We start from the raw sequence: 27693 nt of genomic DNA, 5'->3' as shown, positions 1-27693 counted from the left end.
TAATTTGTTATAAAATATTTATTATATGATATTTATAATATTTTTGGATATTACAGTACCTTTAACATATTGTAACAGCTGCACAAAGCAGCAATACACATTTAATCACAATATATAGGGTCCGGCAGAATGATCCCCGATTTGAAACATAAATAAAAAGAACAACATAGATCCCATTCAAAATTTTATTTTACCATCTTACAGAAAAATGCTTGCCATTTTGACATCACTTTGTTTTAAAGAAAATATCGTTCAAATCCTTGCCCTCACGAGCTATACAATCCTCAAACAGTGTCTGTGTATCTTTCTTCCTCAAAAAAGTACGGCCCTATTATTCCAAATTGAGCAACAAAACTTGTCTGTCTCCAATGGATTCCAGCACACTGTGGAGTCATGGGGAATGAAACCGCAGACAAACTTGCCAAGAAAGGCACAACAATAAAACAAAAATCTAAATTTAATTTCTCATATTCCTCAATAAAACGCTTGATCACTACAAAATTTTCTCATTCATACCTACAAGAAATAGAATCAAATGCTAAAGACAAAAAATGGATTACACTACTTTCCAACCCAGATATAATCCCCCAGAGACCAAAGGAAAACAGCAGTTGCAGCCTTCAGACTATTGACAAATCATGACTGTCTAGCAAGTCATCTCTACTAGAGTTGGGCAACACGATTCTTTTTCAGAAGTCGATTCCAACAATTCAATCATACATTACGAATCGATTCTAACGATTCGTTCACGATTCTTCTCAGTCTGCTTTTCCAACTATTCTTTTGAATCGTCAACGAGTTCACGATTCTTCCTACTCTGCGATTCCAACGATTCGTCAACGAACGACTTACAGGGCACTTTCCTTTGCAAACCAAGCGTAGAACAAAAACGTTCTACATCTCTCGCACAGATGGCATAAGAGGCGAGACATTGGATTGTCTCTTTCTCATTGGCTGGAACCATTCAGCATGACCTCCATTAGTCTACAAAATTACCCAAGATAATGTTTCTAAATTATAATTTATCAACTGAACCTTATTACGAAGTACATTTTTTGCATTACATCTCTATTTAACTATGCAAATTTCAGGTTTGTGTTCATTATTTTCCATACTTAACAAAGGCAGTATTTTGATTTCACTCTCGCTCGGGAGTATTGGGCACGGTTCGGAAATGTCCGTTGACAGGCTACATCAAACAAGTAAATAGAATCGTGGGTTACGATACCATGTCAATTCGTTACTATTCTTTTGAATGACGATTTGTTACGATTCTTTTGAACGACGATTCGTTGATACCACGAATCGATTCTTACGATTCTTTATTATTAGTCATTCGAATGAACGATTCTTTCACGAATCGACCCAACTCTAATCTCTACAGAATAGGTATCTCAACTTCACCCATATGTGTCCTGTGTATCGATCCAGCAGAAATTAATGAAGATCACTTGAAGACCTGTGAAGCATTAAGATCAGAAGAAACTACAGTTCAAAAGTATTGGAAAGCACGACTGCTAATGGCTTCACTGCCAGATGCAAGGCACTAGACAACAACAACAACAACACCAAACAGTAACACTCTTGCTCTGGAGAGGTCGCTGATGCATTTCTAGAGGATTTTCTGGGATCCAATACCGAAGGTTTTGTTTATTGACACAGCGCAACAAATGAGAATGAGCTTATTCACTACTGAAACATTTTTTCCAATATGGTCTTGCAAGCATCTTGGCGGTTGAGTCACTCACATTGCCAAAGTTCCTGAACCACCGTAACTTTATAGCGATCTGAGTTTTAGATCTGAGTGTAAGATTCATCTGACACTCCGGTCAGATATTCCCAATACCAGAGCATGTTCAACACTGAACGTAGAGTCATGGAGATGTGGCAACAGCAAGCCTCAGTGTTGCGATATTCTTGGAGTCCGAACATTGCAACATCTATCGAACGACTTGTTTGAAAGTTGAATCTTTTGTCTGGAATTTCTCACCCATAACAGCATGGTTTTCTTATCAGGAATTCTTTCGTGTTGACCTACTCTAAAATGGGTAAGAAATTTTTACAGCTTTGCAATCACAGAATCGTCATTTCCTTTATGCTCGACCATGCCGAAATGTAGTAATTATACACCTGGTAGTAGCCCTTTAATGGACCTCATTAAAGTACACGTATTCATTAAAGTTCAGGTGTTCCACCAATCAGAAAACACCACTGTAGCAATATAAAAGCACAAGTATCGATTATTCTCGGATATGCAATCGAAAAACAACTAGCGAAACATCATGGAGGCTGGAAATCCAATACTGTCGCAGAAGGTTATGTTCTGTTACTATAATAATTAGCGTTAATTGTAAATAATATTCAAATAAATTGAATTTGTCATCTCGTTTTTCAATGTCTAAATCAATTTCAAGGTTATATCAAGATTAATGTTTATTTTACTCTCTAGATTATATCAAGGTCAATGACATTTGTTTCTCGGAAAAAATCAATACTTTCGCGTCTGCGCACATCTCACAATTTATGAGATATTGCACAAGGTCAGTTCTGCTCCCCAGTCAGATAAGAATAACATGAATACTTATGCTTGCACTTGTTTCATAAACATACTCGCGTCTTAATTACTACCATTATAGGCTCGTTGCATAATGTACTATTTTAAATCTGCTTCAACAACAAAATGCACGACGTTCAGCTGTCCTTGCTATGATGGTAACTGAAATGGCATGGCTTATGCTGCTCAAAGACATATGCCACTCAAGCTCAACTGTCAAGAAACCTGTGTGGTGGCCAATTCAAACTGGGGAGATCATTCTGTCGGACCCTGTATAAGTCTATTATCTATACAACTAACTGATCCACCATATTTACTCTTTCTATTCTGAAAATTAGAGTTTTATATATGAAGAGTCCACTGCAAGAATGATGGATGTCATTTGGAATACATTTTGCAGGAGAAGCAATTGAAAGTTTGAAATGCTTAGCGCTCAAAGCTTAACTGTGATTTTCCGATCATTACTGGACAATGACTATCAGTGTTAATGCCATATAACTCTCTATGTACATTCTATATGTCTTAAGCTATGCATTGACAGTCTTGGTTCATTTTCGACAAGAAAGTGACATCCATCATTCTTCAGTGGACTCTTCATACCTCAACCTATCATTATCATCACTGTCTTCGTGTCATCATCATCATCATCATAAACATTTATTGATTTCGGAATAAATGAACGAATTTGAATATTGATGAAAAGGACAAGATGAAAAAGAAGACTAACATATTAATCATTTGTACAGTGTCTTTCTTCAATATAGAGAACTGATTACGGTATAACTATTTTATCTTGTGTAAATCTGCACATGCTCACCTATTCGTCCATTAGGATGTAAAGTATGAAAGAAAGAACTATTTAGAGTGTAATTATTTTGAGTGAGAAAATTCTTTATTTTTGGATACAGAATGTCATACATAACAACATGAGATATAGACACATTATCTGGGAAGTTCTGAAGCAACCACTTTTCTGGATTTCTGTAGAAGATATCAGCTTCATCCAAGTATAGAGGATTCCCTGTGAAATCAGGCTCGCAGGTTAAAAACCTGACTCTAATCTTAGCATGGAGGTGGCTATAAAGAGGGGTGGAGTGGCATGGCATCAGAAAAAGCACACTGGTGTGCTGGGGATCCTGCTGGGCTAGTGCTGACATCACATCTACTGTCCCTCTCTGATGTACCAAACCAAAGTACCCCAACAAAGCAAAATTTCCCACAGCTAAAATAATCGTCACAAACCATATTAGTAACTTTGATGTTTTCCGACTCCATTCTGAAAGCCAGCCAACTTCAATGTACACAAACATCGGCATTAGAGGTAACAAGAATCTGAATTCTTTGTGAGGCACAGCACTAAGAACAGCTACAGTCCAGACGATAACAAACAACAAAATCTTCTCCACAGAGCCACGATTTTGTTTCAATGCTTTGTAAGCACCAAAAATAAAAGGCACAAGATGTAAACCCAATACAACCGGAATCCCAGCACTGAAGTACCAGAAATAAGGATGTGAACCGTAAAATTCATTAACCCCTTCCATTATATTAGCCTGCAAGAAACGTAAGGGAGTAAAAATGAATCTTCCATAACAATACGAATCCAACATTATAGAAAAAATAGTCAATGTAATCCCAATGGGTATATACATCTCTAGCAAAACTGATTTTCTTGTGTGAGATGTTGCAAAGTGATATATGCACAGAGGAAGCCAGGTTATGGCAGCTGTAGGTCTAATAGCACAAGTGATGCCAACAAACCACAAAAACTTGGATGAACTTTTGTACAGTTTATTTCTATTCCAAGGAAATAAATTAAGGGCAATGGTGTTCAGCGAGGCTTCGAAGGAATTTATCAACGTTCTTGATCCACAGTAAAGCCAGAACCAGTTCGTAAGCACCGCAAACATCATCCATGACCCACGACCCATGTTATGACGTCGAAACCAATTCCACAAGCAGATGTCTCCAATAGATGTCACAAGAGCCTGAAGTACTCGGGGTGCATATATGACAGCAGTGGTGGTATCCAGATTCAGAGTTTTCAGCAACTGCAGAACTGAAGCCAGGAACACGGGGTAAATGTAGCTCCTGATACCGTGTGACCACTCCCAAGTGAGGTGACCATACCCGAATACAAGTTTATGGGCCACCTCCACTGATTGCCAATATTCGTCTGGCACAAACCACGTCTGCACAAGCCAGACAGTGCACAAACGAATGAATACAAATACCTGCCATGACTTCATGACCATTGTCTATTTCTTGACTTTGACTTGGTATCTCAGTCTTGCCATGTCCAGCCAGATCCTTCAAGAGACGTTCGAGAAAAGATAATAGTAATATGCGTTACAAGAGCGGCATGTTGAAGTTTTCATGTTCGAGGAAAAGTTTGAAAAAGCGAAACGTAGTTGAGCTCTTTTAATTTCCGAGAATTGAAAGAAAACATACCGCTCGTGTATCGTACATTATTTTGTGCAAAGATCGTTTATTATATACCTGAAAGAGGAATTTCTAATTAGTTGCAATGAAATCTCCATCTTGGTTTCTGTTCAATGACAGCAAATTTGGAAAACAAAAATATCTATTTTCAACACTGTTGCTTTAAAATGTTTTCTGTGTTTACTATACTCCAGTAGACCGTGATATATGTCTGTCTTTTTTTTTCCCCCAGTCTATAAATGCGAATTTAAAACAAACGGTAAGGTTATGTAATGATTTATTTTTGATTTTAATATTTTAACAATATTATTTATATAACATATTGCAGTAATAACATCGGCATCTGGAACCTTGTTGATTTTTTCACAGCTTCCTTAATGTTACTTGCATCACGAATACAGTAACTTTAGTGGAGTTGTAGAGTTTACTTAATTTTTGCAAATATTTAAAAACAAAAATTAACAGTCAAATTCAGGTGAAATTGCAGTGGTAAGTTTCCAATTTATAATTATTACTATATTGAACGTCTCTAAAAATAATATGTTAAAAGCCTAAAGCAGTAAAATCAATATGTCACTTAAGCAGTAAGAAAAGAGAAATTGTTACGTGTGTTAGGTTGGGAATACTGAATGTGGAATTTTAGACTTACCGTGGATTGGTTTTGTGCGGAAACCAAGCAAAAACGCACGATCTCGCACAAAATGTGTTTTCTTTCCAAGAATCTTCTGCAAAGTAATTTTGCTAGGTTGTAATATTATTAAGAAGGGTGAGAGGGGGTGGAAGGGGAAGAGAGAACTGAGTCAAGGAGTAGATGCAAGTGACATCTAGTAATGAAATGTTAAAATCTTACACATACTTCATTCCCTCACCCTAAAACCACAGTCTACTATATACAGTCACGAAGCTTGAGTTTTGAGGGTGCTAGAAACAATAGACTGTGACGGTTCTATTTTGCATTGCCTGTAATGAGGCGATATTAGCGATCCTAGTGGTGAGCAACTATCTAATGTTTGCATATTTACTACGTATTGAGCTTCGCGACTGTATATATTAGACTGTGCTAAAACCCTGAATGCTTCTTGTGATGGAGGAATGTGTTTAGCACTAGATACACTTTACAGAAGACACAGCAAAAAAACAAAAAGGTTTACTTTGGTGAAGTTCTTCTGAAGAATTACCAAGGATTTATTTTACTTTATGAAACTTGACTTTACTCCTGGCCTACAATTTTATTTTGCTGAGAAACCTCCCCTCTCGCATATCTAATATTTATTAAATATCTTCGCCATATGACTACTCACCTTCACATGACATTTGTGTACATCTTGAAATACAACTTTCTTCTTAGCACCTGTGGTAAAAACTTGCACCCTATCAACAAAAGAAAAGCATAAATTATATAACTGTATTTTTAAGGAGTTACGTACAGCTTACAGTAGTAAAATTTTTCGAAATATTCAACACTTTTTTCCTCCATTATTGTATCTTGTACAATAATGAAAATTGTATGTGTAGAACACTGTCCTTCTGCTATATGAAAAACATATTTTTACGATTTAAAAAAAAAATTATATATGTATTGTTTTTTTCAAAATGTGCAGTTCACTGTGCAGTGATGAAGCGTTTCCCTCATAACTCATAAATTTGTTAACTTTTTCATGTTCTCTCTCTTTTACTTTATTGCTGAAACTCATGCTTACAATATTATGCTCTTTCATCTACATTCCTTAATAAATATATATTTTTTTTATTTTGTGTTAGAAGAAAATACTGATATTTGACGATTTTGTAAAATGAATTTATTTTTTATCAGACAATCTATCAAAGATAGAGAAGTGATCTTGCAGCATATTGTAGATAATTATGACATGCATTAATACATACAACAAATTTCATCTCAGAATGTTGTATAGTTTTTGAGTTGTGTGGGAAACGCTTCATCACTGCACAGTGAACTGAATTTTGAAAAAAAATATATATATATAAATAACTTGTTTAAATCAGTAAAAATATTTTTCTCATATAGCAGAAGGACAGTGTTTTACACATATTAATTTCCATTATTGTACAAGATACAGTAATGGAGGGAAAAAATGTTGAATATTTCCAAAATTTTACTGTTGTAAGTTGTACATAACCCATTAAATTAAATACTTTACAAAGAAGATATTACCACTGATAGCAAAGTAATTAAAGGTACATGACCTGGAAAGAAAATTCGTTATCTAGACTGCACAATCTCTGACGAAATAATATTTGAAAAGAATGTATTGATACGTTTTAATGAAAACTTAGAGAAATTAACAGTATCTCTGTTAGTGAAACCAAACCAGAAATGATCTATTATTATTAATAAAAATCTTTTTTTCCCCATGTTGATCTTTAAATTGCAAATGGCACCTCTCTCTAAAATTCCTAATGAAATATATAATGGCATAAATCTGATGATTCGAGACAACAGCAAGAACATAACTGGGTTCCCTGCCAATACATCTACTCCTATGTTCTACTCGTAATGGGAAACATATCTTCAGCATCTCTGTATAATACTGGCAGAGACTTAAGGATTTGGAAGACCCATTAGTGAACAAAATTGTAGATTTTGGGAAAATTTCAGTATACGGATTCCTCACTGACAATTAAATCTTAAAATACTAAAAAGAGCAGATTTGTCTGCGTTTGTCGAATGCACATAATCATGCTTACGAAAAGGTACATTTCAATGCCAATAATTTATTTTGTGTGCACAAAGTTGGAATTTTGAAGTAAGGGGGGAAAGGAAGGAATCCGTGTTCTGAAATTTATCCAAACCTCGGAAAAACCAAATCAAGTAATCAGCCCAACGGGAAATCAAACCCACGCCTAAATGCAACTCCAGATCGGCAGGCAAACACCTCAGCCGACTGAGCTATACCGGCAGCTGCTCTCATAACGAGATATTAATCAATTCTCGACAGCATAATGTTAAACTAAACATAAACTTAAAAACCTACTGGAACATAAGATATTCCACTGCTAAACACTATGAAGTTTTCACTATGAACAATTATGGAACCAGATTTAGTGACAGCTTTCTGTGAAAATGATTCCAAAGCTGATATCATAGATCCAACAACGACATACGAAAATAATGACCCAAAACATTGTAAATTAGTTTATAACCGAGTATAAGTTACATGAAAATTATTACAATACTAAATTTTCTCATCAATATTGCAGTTAAGTTCTGAATTTATTGGTCTTTTTTTTTGGGAGGCGGGGGGGGGGGATAAGAGAGACTGTCTCAGATACTGTTCTCCAATTTTTCAAAGGCTTCGGTTTAGATCTATAATTCCCAAAGTGTTGTCTGCAGATCCCCGGGTACCTGCCAAAATTAGTACGACATCCGCGATTTATATTATTTCTTAATAACAAAATACCTATTTTGTTTTATTAAGAAACATTTGTAATACTTTTGGAGAGTTATTTGTTGGAGATTTTTTCAGTTACACTGGTCAATAAATGTGTAGGAAGTCGACAATGAACATCTTCTCTTAGCTATGGCACACTTTTTTTTTATAATACGAAGCTGCTTATAAAAATCAAACGAAGACTGGATGCACTACCTGTCCCACAATTTCGTTCGAATCCAGCAAAATTGTATTTTTTTTTTAAATCAAACAAGTCCCAAGTAGAAATAACACTTTCACACACTTTTTGGCCAATGTTCTTAAACATGAAGTTGTCCGATCTAACCTAAAATTTACATAGCCTAAACAATTATAAATATTACAACTGCAGTTTTACCTTTTCTTTCTCCCAACTTCAGTGCCATGTTAATTACCAGTAATCATGGATAAAAAAAATCATGCAACTAATACTGATATCAATCACCCAATGCGATAAATAAACATCATCATATCATACTAACAAAAAAAAAAACCTCCCTCTTTGATCAAGTCTGCTCAGGCCAGTGACGCCAACCTCACCAACCTGGATGTATATATGATCAGGGCCGTCAGCCACTCATTTTTCGGCTTCGAAGCTGGGGTACCTAGTTCTAATGAAGTGCATAGGTAGCAATATAACATGGGGGCATGAGATAGTTACTCTGCCTGTCATAATAAAATTCACTTCCATTAAATTCCTCAATGTAAAAAAAAAAAAATAAATAAATAAAAAAACACACTCATTTTGTTACAGCACCAAACAAAGGTTACAGAATAAAATAGAATAATAACCTGAAGCCAATACCAATGATCACAATCATCTTCATACAACCTTTAGCAATCGGATATCTTAGTATCACATTTATCTCTTGAATGTTTAATTACTAAAAAAAAAAAAAAAAAAATTAATTTTGATTTGTCCATTTTTTATTGAAAAGTGTTATTTTGTCTCGCTTTCATTGGAAATTCCATCAATATTTCTGTTTTAATGATTTGAAAGTCAATATTTTTATTGTGTTAGAATATATTTTAATCAAGCTGAACATCTGTTACATGGTTTCTATTGTATCTATCTGTTCATCCTCCTTGAGGGGAAAGGGCATGGTCTAGGAACTGTTTTCGAATATAGCCTGCTTGAGTGGGCTTGTTGTACTATCTAGAATGGAATGGTATCCATGTCCTAAGGCCTCCTGTACTACAGATTCCTGTGTAGGCTGCCTCCGAACTCTCCTTACAGAATCCTTTTTTACCTTTCTGTATTGGCATCACTATGATCCCTCAACCCCAGGTCCCATGACGCTATGAGTCCCAGTGGAGAGCCCACTGTACAGAATACTACCACCAGCAACTAATGACCACATGCCCTGGTGGTGGCTCTACATCAGAGCAAGTCCGAAATATGATAAATAAACGGAGATGATGATGATGATGATGATGATGAAAGAGGGAAAGTGTAATTATAATGGCAAAATGAATCCGAGGTTCAATGCCAAAAGTTACCCAGTAATTCTGCTTAAATTGGTTAAACTTCAACCAGGTAACTTGTCCCAAACAGGATTTGAATCAGGACCCGCTTATTTCTCGGTCAGACATGCTAACAATTCCTCCACAGCAGTGGACTGTCACATTATTTACATTTTTTAATGGAGTGCCGCAAAATATGTTAGTAATTTAAACAAAATTACTTTTGATTGTATCAAGACCCTTCATATGTATTCGTATTCACTAACATACCAGTACTGAAGAAGTTTTAACTACAGCCACATTCTTTCGTGGAAGTTCAACTCACCAAAGCTGCTGAGCAACATAAAATACTCCTGCAAATCTAGTCTTCCAGGTAAGGCTCCCTGTAAAGCAGATTTGAATAATTTCAAGGGAAAAATTGTTCCGGGACCGGGTATCAATCCCGGAACAATTTTTCCCTAGAAATTATTCATAAAATACTCCTTACAGTAACAATTCTAAAATCTCATTCCACTCTCTATGTTCAAGCAGTCACACAATTTCTATCGTTGCTGTTTTTCTTCTTCATTATTCAATGCCTGTATCAGGCTGGATGAGAGACTAAATTTCATTACTCGTTAAAAATATCGATTATTCAGAATTATTTTACAGTAAAGCTGTACCTTTCAAGGAGGTACATTGGATGTAGGTAATATTATATATATATATATATATATATTTAATTTTCTTCCTAAATGCCAATCAGTAACAGTAACAGAGTAACAATCTTCATTAACCCTTTTCATTCAATGATTCTGGCATGGGACAGTTGTTCTGTTGTATTTTGGCTAATGATATGGAACAAGATAGTTAATATTCAGATACATGAATGAATGAATCTTTCATACAATATTTGAACCACATAATATACCAAAGTTCCTTTCCTTTATCATCATTTAATTCGAGAAAAATTCGTTCCGGCACCGGGAATAGAACCCGGGACCTCTCAGCTCTGCACGCTGAGTGCTCTTTCCAACTGAGCTATGCCGGGACACGATTTACGGTGCCGGCCGAACTCCTCTCGTTGTAATGTTTTACGGCCTTACTACCTGCATTTTAGACAATGTAAGTCATATATGCAGCAGCGCATATTTAAATGACTTTATGGTTATATTCAACCTCAGTTCGTGACAACTGCTAACAGTTAATACATCACATATTCATTATATGAGGTCTCGCCTATCTCATTGAATATTACACAACTACTATGAAGTAGCCAATGTGTATTATCATCATTTAATTCGAGAAAAATTCGTTCCGGCACCGGGAATCGAACCCGGGACCTCTCAGCTCTGCGCGCTGAGTGCTCTTTCCAACTGAGCTACGTTGGGACACGATCCACGGTGCCGGCCGAACTCCTCTCGTAATATTTTACGGCCTTACTACCTGCACTTTAGACAATGTAAGTCATATATGCAGGAGCGCATATTTAAATGACTTTATGGCCATATTCAACCTCAGTTTGTGACAACTTCTAACAGTTAATACATCACATATTCATTATATATGAGCTCTCGCCTACCTCATTGAATATTACACGACTACTATGAAGTAACCAATGTGTATTATCATCATTTAATTCGAGAAAAATTCGTTCCGGCACCGGGAATCGAACCCGGGACCTCTCAGCTCTGCGCGCTGAGTGCTCTTTCCAACTGAGCTACGCCAGGACACGATCCACGGTGCCGGCCGAACTCCTCTCGTTGTAATGTTTTACGGCCTTACTACCTGCACTTTAGACAATGTAAGTCATACATGCAGGAGCGCATATTTAAATGACTTTATGGCCATATTTAACCTCAGTTTGTGACAACTTCTAACAGTTAATACATCACATATTCATTATATATGAGGTCTCGCCTACCTCATTTCTTTCCTTTCATGAAAGTTACAAAAGAAAATCATGCAGCGTAAAATAGCAGTAGAATTTACTTGGGTGAGGGCGTTTGACTGCACTAGGCAGAGTGGTGGCTGGGGCATTTGACTCTGACCGGAAAGGTTAATATGAAACGGATTTATTAAAATGATACAACACACAAAACAAGGTTATATAATGGTGGCAGTGATAAATTTGTTTCGTGCAGGAAATGGATACATAGGAACTCTCAATAACTTCTCAATTAAATACATTTTAAAAATACAAACTGAGCATGCTACACTGTAGATAACTTTTCGGGCATCCTTGGGAAGCGAAGCAGTTACGAGTGCTCAACCTCAACTAAAGTATTATCCCTAATAATAAGGAATTTCCCACTGTGAATTCTGTGTGCATGAACGGCTAGTTTACTTTTCTCACTCAACCGTTTCTGGCATAAACTACATTCGAATGGCTTTTCTCCTGTATGCGTGCGTTCATGTCTATTCAAATTATACGAAAATTTGAAACATTTGCCACAAATCTCGCACTTGAAATCTTTATGACAAGAATGGTTTCCCGCGTGTCCATTCTCCCCTGAACCAGTGCATTTATGTCTCCGCAAACTATGTGAAATACGAAAACATTTGCCACATTTTTCACACTTGAATGGCTTCTCACCGGTATGTCTCCTTTCGTGAGCCACCATTTTATGACGAAATTTGAATCTAACTCCACAAAACGTACATCCAAATGGCTCTTCTTCTGAGTGTTTGTGTTCATGGTAACGAAGTTGCTTCAGTGAACCAAAAGATTTACCACAATTTTCACACGTGTATGGCTTTTCCCCAGTATGAGTACGTTCATGGTCACGTAACTGGTAAGATCTAATAAACGATTTGTCACATTTCTCACATTTAAACCGCCTGTTTTTCGAGTGACTGAGTATGTGAGAACGGAGCTGAGACCCACTTATAAAAGACTTACCACAAATTTCACATATAAATGGCTTCTCCCCTGTGTGTACACGTTGATGATCTCTTAATATATTTGATCTGTGAAAGTCTTTCCCGCAAATTTCGCACCTGAAAAGTTTTTTTCCTTTGTGAATGCGTTCATGGAAACGAAGTGTTGACGAATTGGTAAAGTTTTCTCCACAAGAATCACATTTGAAAGGCTTCTCACCCGTGTGATAGCGTTCGTGATAACGAAGTTCACATGCCTCTGTAAATACTTTTCCACAAAATTCACATTTGAACCAGCTTTCTCCTACGTGAATCCGAAAATGTTTCACCATCGCACGTCTCCTATCAAAACCTTTTCCACAAACATCGCACACATACGCGAAGTCTCTTTCCTCTATCACACACTGAGAAAGACTTGTGTTGCAATTCTCCTCAACTGGTCCTTCCCTGTGGAGAAAAACATACAGTAATACATATTAAGAACCTTAACAAGAGTCGATAGTAGGTGATTCTGGACATTTGTGTGGAGTGAATGATTTGTCACAAAATTTTTACGTTTATTACAACACAGAAAAAATTCTACCAATACTGAAATGCATACTAATATGATTGTTGATTGCAATCCTTGCTGCATAGCTGAATTCAGACTGGATTAACTGACGCATCACAGAGATGGTTAATTTTACCTTAACTTTCATTTTGAGATAGAGGAATGTTTGAGTCTATGTTTATTAATAAATGTAATATTAGTTTTATTCTCTTCGAGCAACAGAGCCCGGGACCTGATACAATCTGAACAAAGTATTTTCATTTAATCTCTTCAAGAGGCCATTCAGAATTTTAAAGTGAAACATTTATGCTCTAGAGTCAAATTAATAAAATGTTAGAAAATTTTCCAACATCTGAGAACAGTTGCTTAGCAATGGCAATGAGTTATGTTACACTATTCTGACATCACTTAGCAATGGATCATTCAGATGAAACACAGTAATTCCATTGTAAATATTTGTACTGATATGTAGTTAATATTATTTAGTAAAGAAATAAAGAAAAATTAATCATTATACGACACACAAACTCTATTAAACTTATTTCACTCTCAATCATATTCACAATCCTTAAAAAAACATGTCCACACCTGTGGAGTGACGGCTAGCGCGTCTGGTCGCGAAACCAGGTGGTCTGGGTTCGATTCTCGGTCGGGGCAAGTTACCTGGTTGAGGTTTTTTCTGGGGTTTTCCCTCAACCCAATATGAGCAAATGCTGGGTAACTTTCCGTGCTGGACCCCAGACTCATTTCACCGGCATTATCACCTTCATCTCATTCAGACGCTAAATAACAAAGATGTTGATAAAGCGTCGTAAAATAACCTACCAAAAAAACACACACAAACGTTTCACGCAATTACAGAGATCCTATGAATCCCGTCATTTTTTTTTTTTAATCTGCAATAAAAATGCCTTTCAGTAAAGAACTTACTCATGTAGAATCTCCTCTTGGTCTTCTACTGTCACTTCTTTTGGTTCTTCTTTAGTTGGAAAATCTCCCCAAGGCAGTCCCTGTTTACAATATATTAAGCATTATTAATACTCAGGATGTACACAGAATCAATCTTTTCTGCTATGAAATTCCGAGATGTTCCGAAACGATAACAACAGTACACAACACAATTACATACGGAATAAGCAATATATGTCCATACATGCTTCATGAATACATCCTGTGCATATTGCTTGATGAATATATCCTGTGCATATTGCTTTGTCAAGGATATACCATTTCATGAATAGTTTTGATGTTAAAAACTAAATAACAGTTAGAGAAAGCCATTATTATTTATCTAATGTATATAATATACAACTGAAAACACGGAATTCATCAGCTTTTTGGGACAGATGCATTACAGGGGCCACCTATCACATATTATGCGCAAAAAAAGGTCACGGAAGTAATGGTTTGATTAGTGTTTTTAGCCTTCGATATTCGGTAAACATTAAATGCTACCAAATTAAAAAAATAAATAAAAAAATTAAACAGTTTGTTACTACTGATGTGATTTTAGTCACTTTGTACTATATTTTAGGTCCAGGGAAAATATATTTTACTATTATTGCCGTTATTTCCATTTTAAAGTAGGCTACAAGTCAACAATATAAAACTGACTGTTAATTTATAAGCTGGCAACATATTTTATGTGCTGCATTTAGATTGGCAACAGGCCATGATTGTTTGGCCAAACACCTGCATAGAATTGGAATATATCAGTCCCCTAACTGCCCATTGTGCAACTCAAACTAAGAAATGGATTCGGAACACCTCAAAATCTGTGCTTCAGTGGCTGACCATGATAATATCTTTGAAAAATATTGGAGTGCAAGAGGTTAAATTACTTTATTGTCAAACGCCTGGCATTAAAAAACAACAACAACAACATATTTTATGTCGATTATAATAGCAATACATATCGATAGTAGCATTCATATCATTCAACCAATAAGGAGATTGGCCCCTATAATGCATCTGTGCCAGCTTTTTAATATTTACTAAAGATGAACCTGTCATAAAAGCTTACATACAAAGTAATGTAATTTAGAAAAACTTAAAATCCTTGGAAAGCGAAAATTTTGAGCTTTGAAGTAATTTCCCTCGCCCTACATCACTGCCTGAATTCATCACTGATGGGGTACACCACATTCAAGAGTATAACAGACGGAGTCAGAATAGAAAGTGGACAAGAACCCAACTCTCATAATAATCATTAAGCATATTTTTCAGACTGATGGGAGAAGTTCCTGACAATGGACATCTTTTGCATCCACTTCAAACGTGTGCTACAACACCTACCTCATTATTTATTAAGACAAGAGGCTACAGTACCTACCTCAGCATTTATCTGTGACTCTGAAGGTGATGGGTTCGTGACACACAGTTCTTGTTTTAGGGTGTCACAGCACCAGAATTCACTCTCTGCTTTCGTCACGTCCTCATCATCCTAAAACGTTAACTCAAGTTTTGCTTACTATTTTTGGTAACAAATGAAAAAAATGTGTAGGCCTACATAACTTAGTAGTTCAATATAAAGATGTGAATAGAGAATATTATTACAAGAATATTATCCGAGAATGAGAACATTCAGAAAATGTTCTACTAAAGATTATCCCCTGATAATTACTGGAAATTTTGTCAAGTTTTATTATGACCAAGTTTATCTTACTTCCATTGGAAAAACTATTTCAAATTCTTATATAATTTAATTTTTAATTAAATTCCCATCCTTTGTTCAACTACATTGCCACTTACATGTTTTTCCAAGTTTTCTGACTTCTGCTCTTGACACCATGATTCACCTTCTGTTTTCGTCACAACCTCGTCATCCTATAAAATGTTGTAATACTCATATATACAGAGTAATTCACGAAGTTCTCCTCCGGTTTATGGAGGTGATTCTTGAGGTTATTACCAAGTTACGATAATTTGAAAACAGCAGAAACTTTTATTTCAAAATTTGACTAACAAAAATTAAAAAAAAAAATAATTAAAAAACAAACAATTGATTATGTTCATTTAGAGTGGACTTTAATCGCCTCCTTGTATCTTGCAACAGTCCATACGGGTGTAAGCCCGCATGTATCACAAGATTATCAACAACATGCAAGTAGTTATGGCAACAAACATGCCTAGTGTTCCATTCACTATGACGCGTTTCGAAAATGTATTGTAGCTCTGTAATAATGAATATGATCCCATTAATTTATTTACATTTTTTGTTCCAAATAACCGGGGGAGAACTTTGTGAAGAAGAAAAAAAACACACTGAGTGAGAGAGAGTTTTCTTTCTGGTGGAATGTGCTGAACAGCATTCTGGCACCTTTTGTTGCATTTTTCATCATGGAACCGAAAATGAATGAATAACTATGTCTCAAAATTTTCTCGGGCTTCCAGCCAGGTCATAAGTTGGTGAATAACTATGTATTTAACATAAATGTTTTTTTTTATTTTGCTTAGTCCTTGAAAGTCTTAGTTGAACGAAAATGAGGATAAAAACGACAAAATTCCCGTGTATTGGACAAAAATCATCTGCCTGTCCACTATAAAATATTGTACACAGAGTTCCATCACCTTTTCTAAGAAGAGTTCAAAGAAAAATTAGTTACAAACGTAATTACTAACACATTCTCGGTTGCATGATGACAAATACAACAAAAAAGTGTCGGAATGCCATACCAGTGAGTTCTGCCAGAAAAAAAAAATTTGCAAAAACAAGTCAATTCTAAGAATATTCTTTAAAAGTAATGCTGTGATAAAATTATTGGATATTTTTATTGTAGTTTTATGGATGTAGCATAATATATCCTGAGTAACTACTCTGTAAATTGGTCTACATAACTAGCTCCGCCCTAGCTCCATATGGGTGAATGACGAACAGTCAAGTATCCGTCATTAGACAAAAAAAAAAAAAAAAAAAAAAAATTCTATAAGAATGAACGTTTTCAAATTATTAAATAGGTGGACTTTTAAAATATTCATTTCCATTTTTATTTTAATCCTCACGTACATTCCCATGCTTTTAGCAAGTATATTCTTTCACTCTTGCTCTCCAGGTTGCGACCAAACATACGATTTTCATGTTTATTCAAATCAAGTGAGAAGCTACAAATAAAGAGAAAAGTAGAATTTTTGGAAATCTATATTCTTAAAATATTTGCTGGGAGATCAAATAAATGCGCGTGCCAGTCGATGAAATCAACTGTGTTCGTCTCGCAGTCACGGATTTATTCGTGTTTTGATGTTGATACTCTTCAGTATCAGTAGATTCTGCGATCTGCGCAGCTATGCGTGCTATCTTATGATTACGGCACTCTATGGAACATGGAACCAACGAACTTTCAAATGTCAAAAAGATTACGATATATCCCATGAATCCGTAACTTGTCACCAATGACGTCCTAATTTCCTTCTTCCTTTAAAAGTGCCGAACTGTCATGTAGCATAACCTTAAAGAACATCATATTAGAGTATTGTTGTCTATGATGGGTGCTGTGACAACCTAGCATTTTTGCACTAATGAAGGTTCGGCCACTCGGCCACTAAAGATCTTTGTTCGATGTCACGATAGGATTGGGTTAGTGTAAAATAGGGAAGGTATTTAAAACTTCTGGTAACAGCTATGTAAAGGCGTCCCATACTATATACAGCTCGATACAAATATAGGCCCCTATCTACCTTCATTCTATCTCAGTAAACAATTTTATCTCACCTTTGACTCGAATTTAACTGATGAAGAAGGTTGTTGATCAGTCTCGTCTTCAGACTCAGGCTCTACTTTTACACTATTTATGTTACCAATATCAATAAATTCTGCGTCCTGCAACATGATTTCTGCAGCAGATACCTAGACTAGAAAGTTATCGAATAAGATTCAACGATGAAATTTCCTTATGCTGTAAATTAATTACCTTCAAGTGCACGCTATAAGTTAAAAGATAAATAAATTAGTTGTTTTCAATATAAGAGATGAAAACTTAATTACCGTACAAACGTCAGTCACAATTCTTTTGCTTGAGTAATACTATCACTGCACACTTGATAACTGGGAGCATTCTATCAGCAGAGAGAACTACACTATAACAAATTTCCTTTCTAAACAAATAACATTAAGTCTCATTGTTTCCTGCGGACTTTCTCATCAACTAATCGCATTACCACACAGATCACACACTTCGTTTCTATTTTATTTGACTGCTGAAATGATAGGACACCTTTAGGGGAATACAGCAACCAAACTACGGTGCTATAAGTGAAATAGTTTAATGTGAGCTTCGTCTCTAAAAATTGAAGATTTACTCAGATAAATAAAACCTCTGATTACATATACTTAAGACTTTTAGAGCCGAAAAGCATAGTAAAGTAAAAAAAATGAAAACGGAGACTTCTAAATGAACTTTTATGGACTTTTTGTATGTCTGAGTTGGTTACATTGACACCTCTTGCATTCTTATAAACCTAAAAATGGCGTCATCGCAGCCCGGTGTAGTTGAACCAGGTATTGTATATAATTTTTTTTTTTTCATATAGAACGGCGAAATATTTTTAGATACACTCATACTTATGAATTCCCAATATTCTTTTCAGCGGATGGTATCACAGCATTAGATGAGAGTTTACTCAGCTTGGAAAAATTGGATAGAACGTCCCCAGAATTGTGGCCAGAACAGAGTAAGGAAAATAAAGTTGCCTACTATATTGTATACTGATCTATTGTTATATTTATGTATTTGTTGATTTGTATATTTTTAGTTCCAGGAGTTTCAGAATTCATGTCACTACATCCATCAGCTCCTAATGCCTCTCCACAACCTTGGACAAAAGGACTGGATTCTGATGACATTAATCTTTTACACCGTAAGTGTATCTCTTATGCAGCATTTAGCTTAAATTCTGTTTACAGATTCACCAGAATATGCCTTTGATCCCGCTACGTACCACACACGGGAGTTAAATTGTAGCGCATAATTCTGGAGAGTCGGCCTGGTTGGCGCAGTTGGTATAGCGCTGGCCTTCTATGCCCGAGATTGCGGGTTCGATCCCGGGCCAGGTCGATGCTTAAATGCGACAGGCTCATGTCAGTAGATTTACTGGCATATAAAGAACTCCTGCAGGACAAAATCCCGGCACACTGCCGACACTGATACAACCTCAGCAGTTGCGAGAGTCGTTAAATAAAACGTAATATTTAACATTTTCGTTCTGGAAACATGATGTCATCACTGCGAAAGCTATAAACCCATCCAGACCTTCGTTTCTTGTACGGTATACCCAACGAATGATTTTCTCAGAGATTTTCACACACAATCATGTAACCAAGGTAGGCCTATCACAGTCTCTCCTTTCTTGACTGTAGACCAGGGTAAAAAGAAAGCATATATGCAAGGCATACCAAAAGTCTGAACAAACGAAACCTAACTTGTCAATGATCGTTAATTTTCTCCACTTTTTGGCAGCACTTACTGTGATACCTATTTCAAAAGCCCCCTGCCTACTCACAACTATAACATGTAATGGACATTGATATATATATATATATATATATATATATATATATATATATATATGTTTATTCGATAGATTTGAGGGAATGTAGTGTATTAAACTGATATATTTAATTTGTCCCATGTGCAATGGCATACGCAGAATTTTGTCATGGGGAATGTCATTATTAAAATTGTTTAGAATTTACGTTATCGGTATTTTAAATTTTGTGTATTATTATTATTATTATTATCAGCTGAGTTTTCACAAGGGGTGTGAAACTAGTATCAGGAAGAACGTTCGCGACAAGATCAGAACACTGGCTGTGAAGAAACATTTGCCAATGTGAAATTTTCACTAACATCGCGAGAATCACTACGCGACTCTTTGCTAAAATATTGTAAAATTGAGTTTTGCAGTCACTTTGACATATCAAAGAACCCGGAACGATAATGTGAAGTTTATATTAAAAATATAAAATGTCAAATGCATAAAATGTTAAACGAACTTTTCACAATAAAGTCAGAACTCAAACTAACGAACGGGTGAATACCCCTCTTAAAATCGAGAAATGCGCAATATTTAACATCTGCACTGCAGAACTGACAAAAAAAAACCCTTTCAGTATGTTTCACAAGTTAAATTTCATATTGTGTCGGCTTTATTTTGTTACAAGGTCGGTAGGCTACTAGGCAGTAGGTGTCTCTATAATAAAGAGTAGGACTATACCTTATGTCGATGTAGATTTTGTTACTGGCAGGGAAAAATTAGAGAAAGGAAAAGATTATGGATAAAAAAATACTTAAATCTAAATATGTCATTTTTTTTTTCAAAAAGTTAAAAGAAAAGGGGAGGTTCAAACCCAGTAATCCCCACTTTTGTATATATTTTTAAGTTATTCCATCTCAGTGAAAAAATGCAACACAGATCATATATATGGCGTATAGCGAGATCGAAGTTTCTATTCCTTTTGAAATTCTGAAGGTGTATGGTATTATATAGCAACATATTCTAAAAGAAATTTTGTTTTCCTGTAAACAAAATGTAAGACTGTTCTTTTGAACCTGTAACAGAAGTTAAGTTTTCCTCAACTACCCATATACGAAAGTAACTAGTTATAATTCTTATAAAGAACGAATTATTCATGTCACTTTATAACATTTTTTTTAATTGGTTTCCAGAATTCGGTAGCCTTACAGCATCGGGATTGATTGCAGAAGTGAAGAAGTTACACGATGTTGCCTATCAATTGGGTTTGGAGGAGGCGAAAGAAATGACACGTGGAAAATACCTGAACATCTTAACGAAACGTCGTCGATAATTGGGACTTCTTTGATTTATGAATACGAAATTGTTTAATTGTTCAGCATGAATAAGACTATCATCTTTAAATATTTATTCTTTGATTGCTCAGTCCAGCCAATTTACTATGGCATTGGAAAATTTAAATATTTTAATTATTTTGTTGATAAATAGAAGTTGAGATTATGTTAATAAATAAAAGAAATTTAGTGTGATGAATATTACATGACTTATGAATTGTTGTGTTATAGGGAGTCGTGTGTTTTTCTTTTATCTATCATTCTGCAAGCTGGAAATCAAGCGACTCTTATGAGCTAACTAAACACTGTAGTGTGGTGCAGCACATCCATGACTGCAAACATGTCCGATGTCCGTGTTCCCAAGCTGAATGCTTTATATATTTAGGATACGTTATAATAGCCAACTCAGAAGAATAAAAACCATGGGTCACTGAAATATAAATCTTAGGGAATACTTCTCGTATTATTTCATACACATTTATTAAAGAAGAGTTTTGAAAGTTGACAAATCTTATCCCCCATCCCCCAAGGAATTGTGCAACTCGACATTTTTGAAATGTTGTTGTTTTCTAATGCCAGGCGCTTGACAATAAAGTCATTCGACCTCTTGCACTCCAATATTTTTCAAAGATATTATCATGACCAGCCAATGAAGCACAGACTTTGAGGTGTTCCGAATCCATTTCTTGGTTTGAGTTGCACAATGGGCAGTTAGGGGACTGATATATTCCAATTCTATGCAGATGCCTGGCCAAACAGTCATGGCCTGTTGCCAATCTAAATGCAGCTACAGACGATTTTCGTGGTAAATCGGGAATTAACTGTGGATTTTGATGCAGAGAGTTCCATTTTTTTCCCTTGGGATTGAGTTATCAAATTTTGTTTGTTGAAGTCTAAGTATGTAGATTTAATAAATCTTTTCACAGAGTAATACGTAGATTTAGTAACAGGTCTGTAAGTAGCAGTGCTGCCCTTCTTTGCTAAAGCATCCACATTCTCGTTTCCCAGGATTCCACAATGGGATGGTATCCATTGGAATACAATTCTTTTATTGAGTGATATTAATTGAGAGAGCATTTTAGTTATTTCTGCTGTTTGAGATGATGGTGTGTGTTTAGAGACTATTGATAGAATAGCTGCTTTGGAGTCTGACAATATAACTGCATTTTTAAATTTATTGATGTGGCAGAGAAGAATCCTGAGACTTTCACTTATTGCAGTGATTTCTCCATCGAAACTTGTTCCATATCCAAGAGATCTATAAAGTGAGAAGAGACAGCACGTAACACCTGCACCTGCACCTTGTTCTCTGGAGATCAAGGATCCATCTGTGTATAAATGAAGCCAATTTTGTGGAGGGTACCTAATATTAATTGTCTCTAAAGACAATTGTTTCATTATTTCAGTGTTTAGTTCTGATTTCAGTATTTCTTGTGTATTTCTTTTTCAAATGTACAGTTAATTTTAAGACAGGTATAAACAGTACAATGATGTTATGACGGATATTTTCAGTTCCTGCTGCAGTTTTCGTTATCCGCCAGTGTTCCTTTGGCATTATAGTAGGAACTTCACATCTAATCAGTTATTTGGGATGAGTGCAGATTAGGAAAAGGAATAATAATAAAATAAAATGTTCATTATGACATTTAGCTCAAATAAAGTGATCTATTGTATTATCATTTACACACAGTATATGAATAAAGTTTCATGAAGTTTAACATTACTTTACTGTCCTGCCCTATCCCTTCCAGAACAAATGAAGTGTTGGGCCGAATAACAGTCTATGTTACAATCTGCTAACTGTGCAGGAGGAACAAAAATGTTACATCGTAGACCGTTGCTCCAACCAAGACATTCATGGTTGTAACTCTTGTAGATATTGAAAAACAGTTCTTGTGACAGCTGTGTAAGACTATATAGAGCATTCCATTAAAAAGTAGATTTTGAAAAATTGTAACATAGACCGTTATTCAGCCCAATGCTTTAAATATAAAAACTTCGAGTTTGTACACATTTTGTATTAACCTATCTGGTAATCTGTGTGCATATTTTAAATACAGTGAAACCCCGATAATACACGCCCGTTTGTTACGCTATCCCACATTATACTCTCTTTTTTTTTTTTTTTTTCCCGGTCCCTTAACATCCCCCTATATGAAACCATGTAAAATCCACCGCTTAATATGCTCATCGTCCCATTTAATACACTCTTTCATCTGCTGAAAATTCTAAAATATCGTACTTTAAAGGATACTGGATTTCTACATTTACCACTAGAGCCCGCATATTCAAGGATTTGTAGGATTCTTTGTTTGGTGAATACAATAGAATGGAATGCGAGCCTTGAGTACCTGCAAGACTACTGTATTGCTGGCAGTTTTAAATCGCATTGTCAATGAAGACTTGACCGATGCATCATGTACAAGTGTGAAGTGACTCAGTGCCAACATGAATAATGAAGTGAAAGGGAAAGATTTATTGATATCAGAGAAATTACAAATTCTCTGTAAACTTGATGAAATAGTACATTATGCAACGAGCCTATAATGGTAGTTATTAAGATGCGAGTATGTTTATGAAACGAGCACAAGCGAGTTTCATAATTTTCATACGAGCGTCTTAATTAACATTATAGTCAAGTTTCATACAACTTTATGCTCGACCATATTGATTTTTTCCGGCAATTGGTAAAATGAATTTGCGGGAATGTGCTTTGTGAAAGGCTGGAAGATGACGGTGAATTGATGTTAATATTGTCTAATCTCGCGCTAGTTGCCTTTCGATTGCATATCCGAGAATAATCGATACTTGCGCTTTCATATTGCTACAATGGTATTTTCTGATTGGTGGAACACCTGAACTTTAATGAATTGGTGTATTTTAATGATATCCATTAAAGGGCTGCTACCAGGTGTATAATTACTACATTTCGGCATGGTCGAGCATAAACACCATTATGAATCAGAAACAGCTGGTGGAATCATTAGGAATCCCTTCTTCGATGCTTAGAACAGTAGTGAAAAATCGTGAACCTTTTTTTCTGCATAATTACAGTATTTAATCCTTAAATTTCTTAACAAATGTTTATGCTGATTCATACCTTTGTATTAAAATTTAAAAAATAAAAAAATTACCCACGCTTGCTACTACGCAGTCCCGCTTAATACGCTATTTTTATGCAGTCCCATGAAGAGCGTCTTACCGAGGTTTCACTGTACATATCAAAAGGAGTACACTCAACAATTTGTGACTTTAGACCAAACAATATTTATTTTTTCACACAAAATAATTTTAAGAATGCAATGACTTTGTTAAGGACTCTATTTAATGCAGAAAATGTAAACATTTTGATATCACTGGTAATTTCCTTTTAAGACACTGCTGTATGTTCCTTATTTGAAGTGTTAAGATTTCTTCCACATTGCATTATACTACTACATTTATTCTATCTGTGACGTGCTGCAGTGTCAAAAAATTCTATTTCATTAGTTCATATATATCAGCAGTTATCTTGGTACTAATTGAAAAGAAATAGGCTATTTATATTTTCCAACCCAAATGATCTCCTCTAATACGTGATACAAGAAATTGAAATAGTAAACTGATGTTATCAAAGATAGAACAATTTTCAGTACATACAAATATTTTCTCTATCCATTTACAACTTTTAATTGGGTTCCTGAAACATCAAAATTTATGTAAGCGACTTGGAAACAGATGTAGCAAGTCATGAAACATTTCACTTAATATTTGTGCAGTGCAAGAAATATTAATATAAAAGCATTTCACATAAAGGACACTTACAGGTATGTAGAGAATAGTACAAGAATATTAATTACATTCAACAGTAATCGACTTTAGTGTAGGTTTGTTCCAGCAAGCAATTCAAAACGCATTACTAACTAATACCGAATTTCTTTCGATGCATGCACCAGTTGTGTATAGTGTCAGAACTAGTTCGGGATTTTACGTTGGAATGTTTCTTTAACTTTTCTTTCATGTCATTCGGGGTTTCTTCTCATATTAAAATTATGTTCATCTTCCGAACGTAATTTTTCGTAATAGTACATTATGCAACGAGCCTATAATGGTAGTAATTAAGACGCGAGTATGTTTGTTTATGAAACGAGCTCAAGCAAGTTTCATAATTTTCATACGAGCATCTTAATTATCATTACAGGCAAGTTTCATACGACTTTTTATGCTCGACCATATTTCTAACTTGAAATTATTCATAAGTATTCATGTTATGGTTATCTAAGTGAAGAGTGGAACTGACCTAAATTGTGAGATGTGTGTAGACGTGAAAGTATTGTCATTGATCTTGATATAATCTAGAGAATAACATGAACATTAATCTTGATATAACCTGGAAATTGATTTAGAATTGAAAAACGAGATGACAAATTGAATTTATTTGAATATTATTTACAATTAACGCTAATTATTATAGTAACAGAACATAACCTTCAGCGACAGTATTGGATTTCCAGCCTCCGTGACATTTCACTAGTTGTCTTTCGATTGCATATCTGAGAATAATCGATACTTGCGGTTTTATATTGCTACAATGGTGATTTTTCATTGGCTGAACAACTGAACTATAATGAGTAGGTGTGCTTTAATGAGGTGCATTAAAGGGCTACTACCAGGTGTATAATTACATTTCGGCATGGTCGAGCATAAAATATATTGCGATCACCTTCCAAATCACTCATGATGGATTATTTTTTTTATTTTAACCTGCCTAGTCTCGAAGCATTTCAACCATAACCTCAAATTGTTTACCATATGTGCATGCATCAAGTTTCGGAATTCTCAGTTCCTGTTCTTAAACGGGAACCAATTTCACTCATTCTGAACGAGTTCTAAAGCACGTTGGAACAGGTAACTGGGAGTTCATCGGTTCAGAATCAGTTGAACTGCGCTGGAACAAACCATGCGTGTTGGACATAAGAGGTGAGAGGCACTTGAATAAAACAATTATTGTGCGTTGCTTAATTAATAACTTTTAAGTTCGCATGTAACTGTGCTATATTAAAAGTGAAATAAATTTTGTAGGTACTTAATGGAACCATACTGAATGTTTTCAAGTAATCCTTCTTCTTTAAATATATTTTTCTCCTTGATGCACATCATGTTTAGGATTTCTTATACAAAGCTGATATTGCATGGCAAATTCAATTGAAAATTTATTTCAGCCTTCAATGACTCTTACCAGAAACTGATCATTCACCTGCCTGCTCAAAGCAGGGCAAATTGTCAACAGAATACCCAATGCAATGCATATGTTTAATTAGCAAGGAAGTATAGAAAAGAATCTTAATCAGTATTCAATATTGATAGCAAGCACAAATGAAATCTTCTCGTCCTTCCAGTATTTTCTCCAGAGTTGAAGCAAATTTTAAAATAATGTTTTATGAAAATAGATGTTCTGATTATATTAAATCTAATAAATTAATATTTACTATATATCATTGTGCTGTACAACTAGATTATAATAAGTACATACGAAATGGTAACCAGAATATCCCAGACTGGTGCTGCCATCTGGTCAAAAACTGATATTGGGCCTGCTGGACACCATCACACTCGAAGCAATCACACATATGTAATGTTCCCAGATCTTCTGTCATTTTTTAAATGCATCCTGGAAGTCATGTTTTGTGAGAGTTTTCAGAACTAACCTGCATTTCTGTCTTACATCAATAATGTATCAAACTAGTGGCCTTTTATTTTCATCTTCAATTGGGGAAACAGAGAAAAGGCTCAAGAGGCCAAGTCGGACGAGTAAGGTGAATGGGGGACGACAGTCATGTTGGAATTTCTTGTAGATGTCTATATGTAGCTACTTCTGATCAACTGTTGGGATCCTGGGCACAAATTTAGTGGATGTATGCCTAATTCGGCGATCAGAATCCTTTGGCATGTTCCATAACTAATTATCATCTTACCAGCAAGATCATGAACCAGCCCTGAACCGAGCATGCCATTTAAACACCAGTGTATGGCTCATGCTTTGTTTCCTGAATGCCTGTCTAATAATTACCAGGGTCTACATCGCACTTTTTCCCGAGATTTGTACAAACTGTACAGATGCATCGCGAAATTGCCTCAGGTCAGATACAAGACAGATACAAACTCCAAACACAAAGACGTAAAAAATCAGCACATCCACCCAGCTGCATGAAATTTCAAACACCGACTCTCATGGTAATATACTAGTATTACCATACACCGTTGCATCGCACAACTGCTGTCCAGATGGCAGCACCAGTCCGGGAAATTTTGTATACAACTTCGTATTATTTACAAGGAAACTTCATAAGCTCATGTCGTCATGTCAAAACCATTCTCAAACTGCATATAAAAAGTGGGCCAAAGAAATGGGAGATTTTAATTTTGTTGTTGGTAGTACATGGATTATTTTAGTAGGCTTAGACTCATTGTCATTGTGTAGCCTGATTGTTACAATTTATTACACATGGAGCATTGGACTGGTAAGCAACGAGGATTTGCTGTAAAATCTTATTATCTAAATGGTCAATACTCAGAAATTGCTCGTAGGAAGTTTCGCCGCCAGTTCGAACTCCT

The 27693-nt window shown here is 35.5% G+C and overlaps 2 protein-coding genes across 9 annotated transcripts; one reads left to right on the top strand and one right to left on the bottom strand.

The window, feature by feature from the left end:
- LOC138708833 (GPI mannosyltransferase 3-like) lies at window positions 1-18412 on the bottom strand. Of its 7 annotated transcripts, none has more exons than XM_069839061.1 (7): window positions 18279-18404; window positions 18006-18145; window positions 16049-16123; window positions 15630-15740; window positions 14228-14307; window positions 6298-6367; window positions 4545-4864 (listed from the first exon to the last, which is right to left on the bottom strand). In XM_069839061.1, the coding sequence occupies exons 2-7, from the start codon at window positions 18120-18122 to the stop codon at window positions 4697-4699; spliced, it is 621 nt and encodes a 206-aa protein (XP_069695162.1). In that variant the 5' UTR covers window positions 18123-18145; window positions 18279-18404; the 3' UTR covers window positions 4545-4696. The 7 variants fall into 7 exon arrangements, with proteins under 7 accessions (XP_069695158.1, XP_069695162.1, XP_069695164.1 ...); XM_069839063.1 differs by having other exon boundaries at window positions 4821-5053; XM_069839062.1 differs by lacking the exon at window positions 4545-4864 and adding an exon at window positions 5593-5721.
- On the top strand, window positions 18284-22822 carry lin-52 (DREAM core complex component lin-52). Of its 2 annotated transcripts, none has more exons than XM_069839065.1 (4): window positions 18284-18791; window positions 18881-18964; window positions 19046-19150; window positions 20959-22822. In XM_069839065.1, the coding sequence occupies exons 1-4, from the start codon at window positions 18758-18760 to the stop codon at window positions 21096-21098; spliced, it is 363 nt and encodes a 120-aa protein (XP_069695166.1). In that variant the 5' UTR covers window positions 18284-18757; the 3' UTR covers window positions 21099-22822. The 2 variants fall into 2 exon arrangements, with proteins under 2 accessions (XP_069695166.1, XP_069695168.1); XM_069839067.1 differs by having other exon boundaries at window positions 18368-18791; window positions 19052-19150.
- The last annotated feature ends 4871 nt before the right edge of the window (window positions 22823-27693 follow it).

Source organism: Periplaneta americana, chromosome 11 (assembly GCF_040183065.1).
Source record: "Periplaneta americana isolate PAMFEO1 chromosome 11, P.americana_PAMFEO1_priV1, whole genome shotgun sequence".
NCBI lineage: Eukaryota > Metazoa > Arthropoda > Insecta > Blattodea > Blattidae > Periplaneta > Periplaneta americana.
The sequence above is the reverse complement of the archived record's forward strand: the minus strand, read 5'-3'. Positions and strand labels throughout refer to the sequence as shown.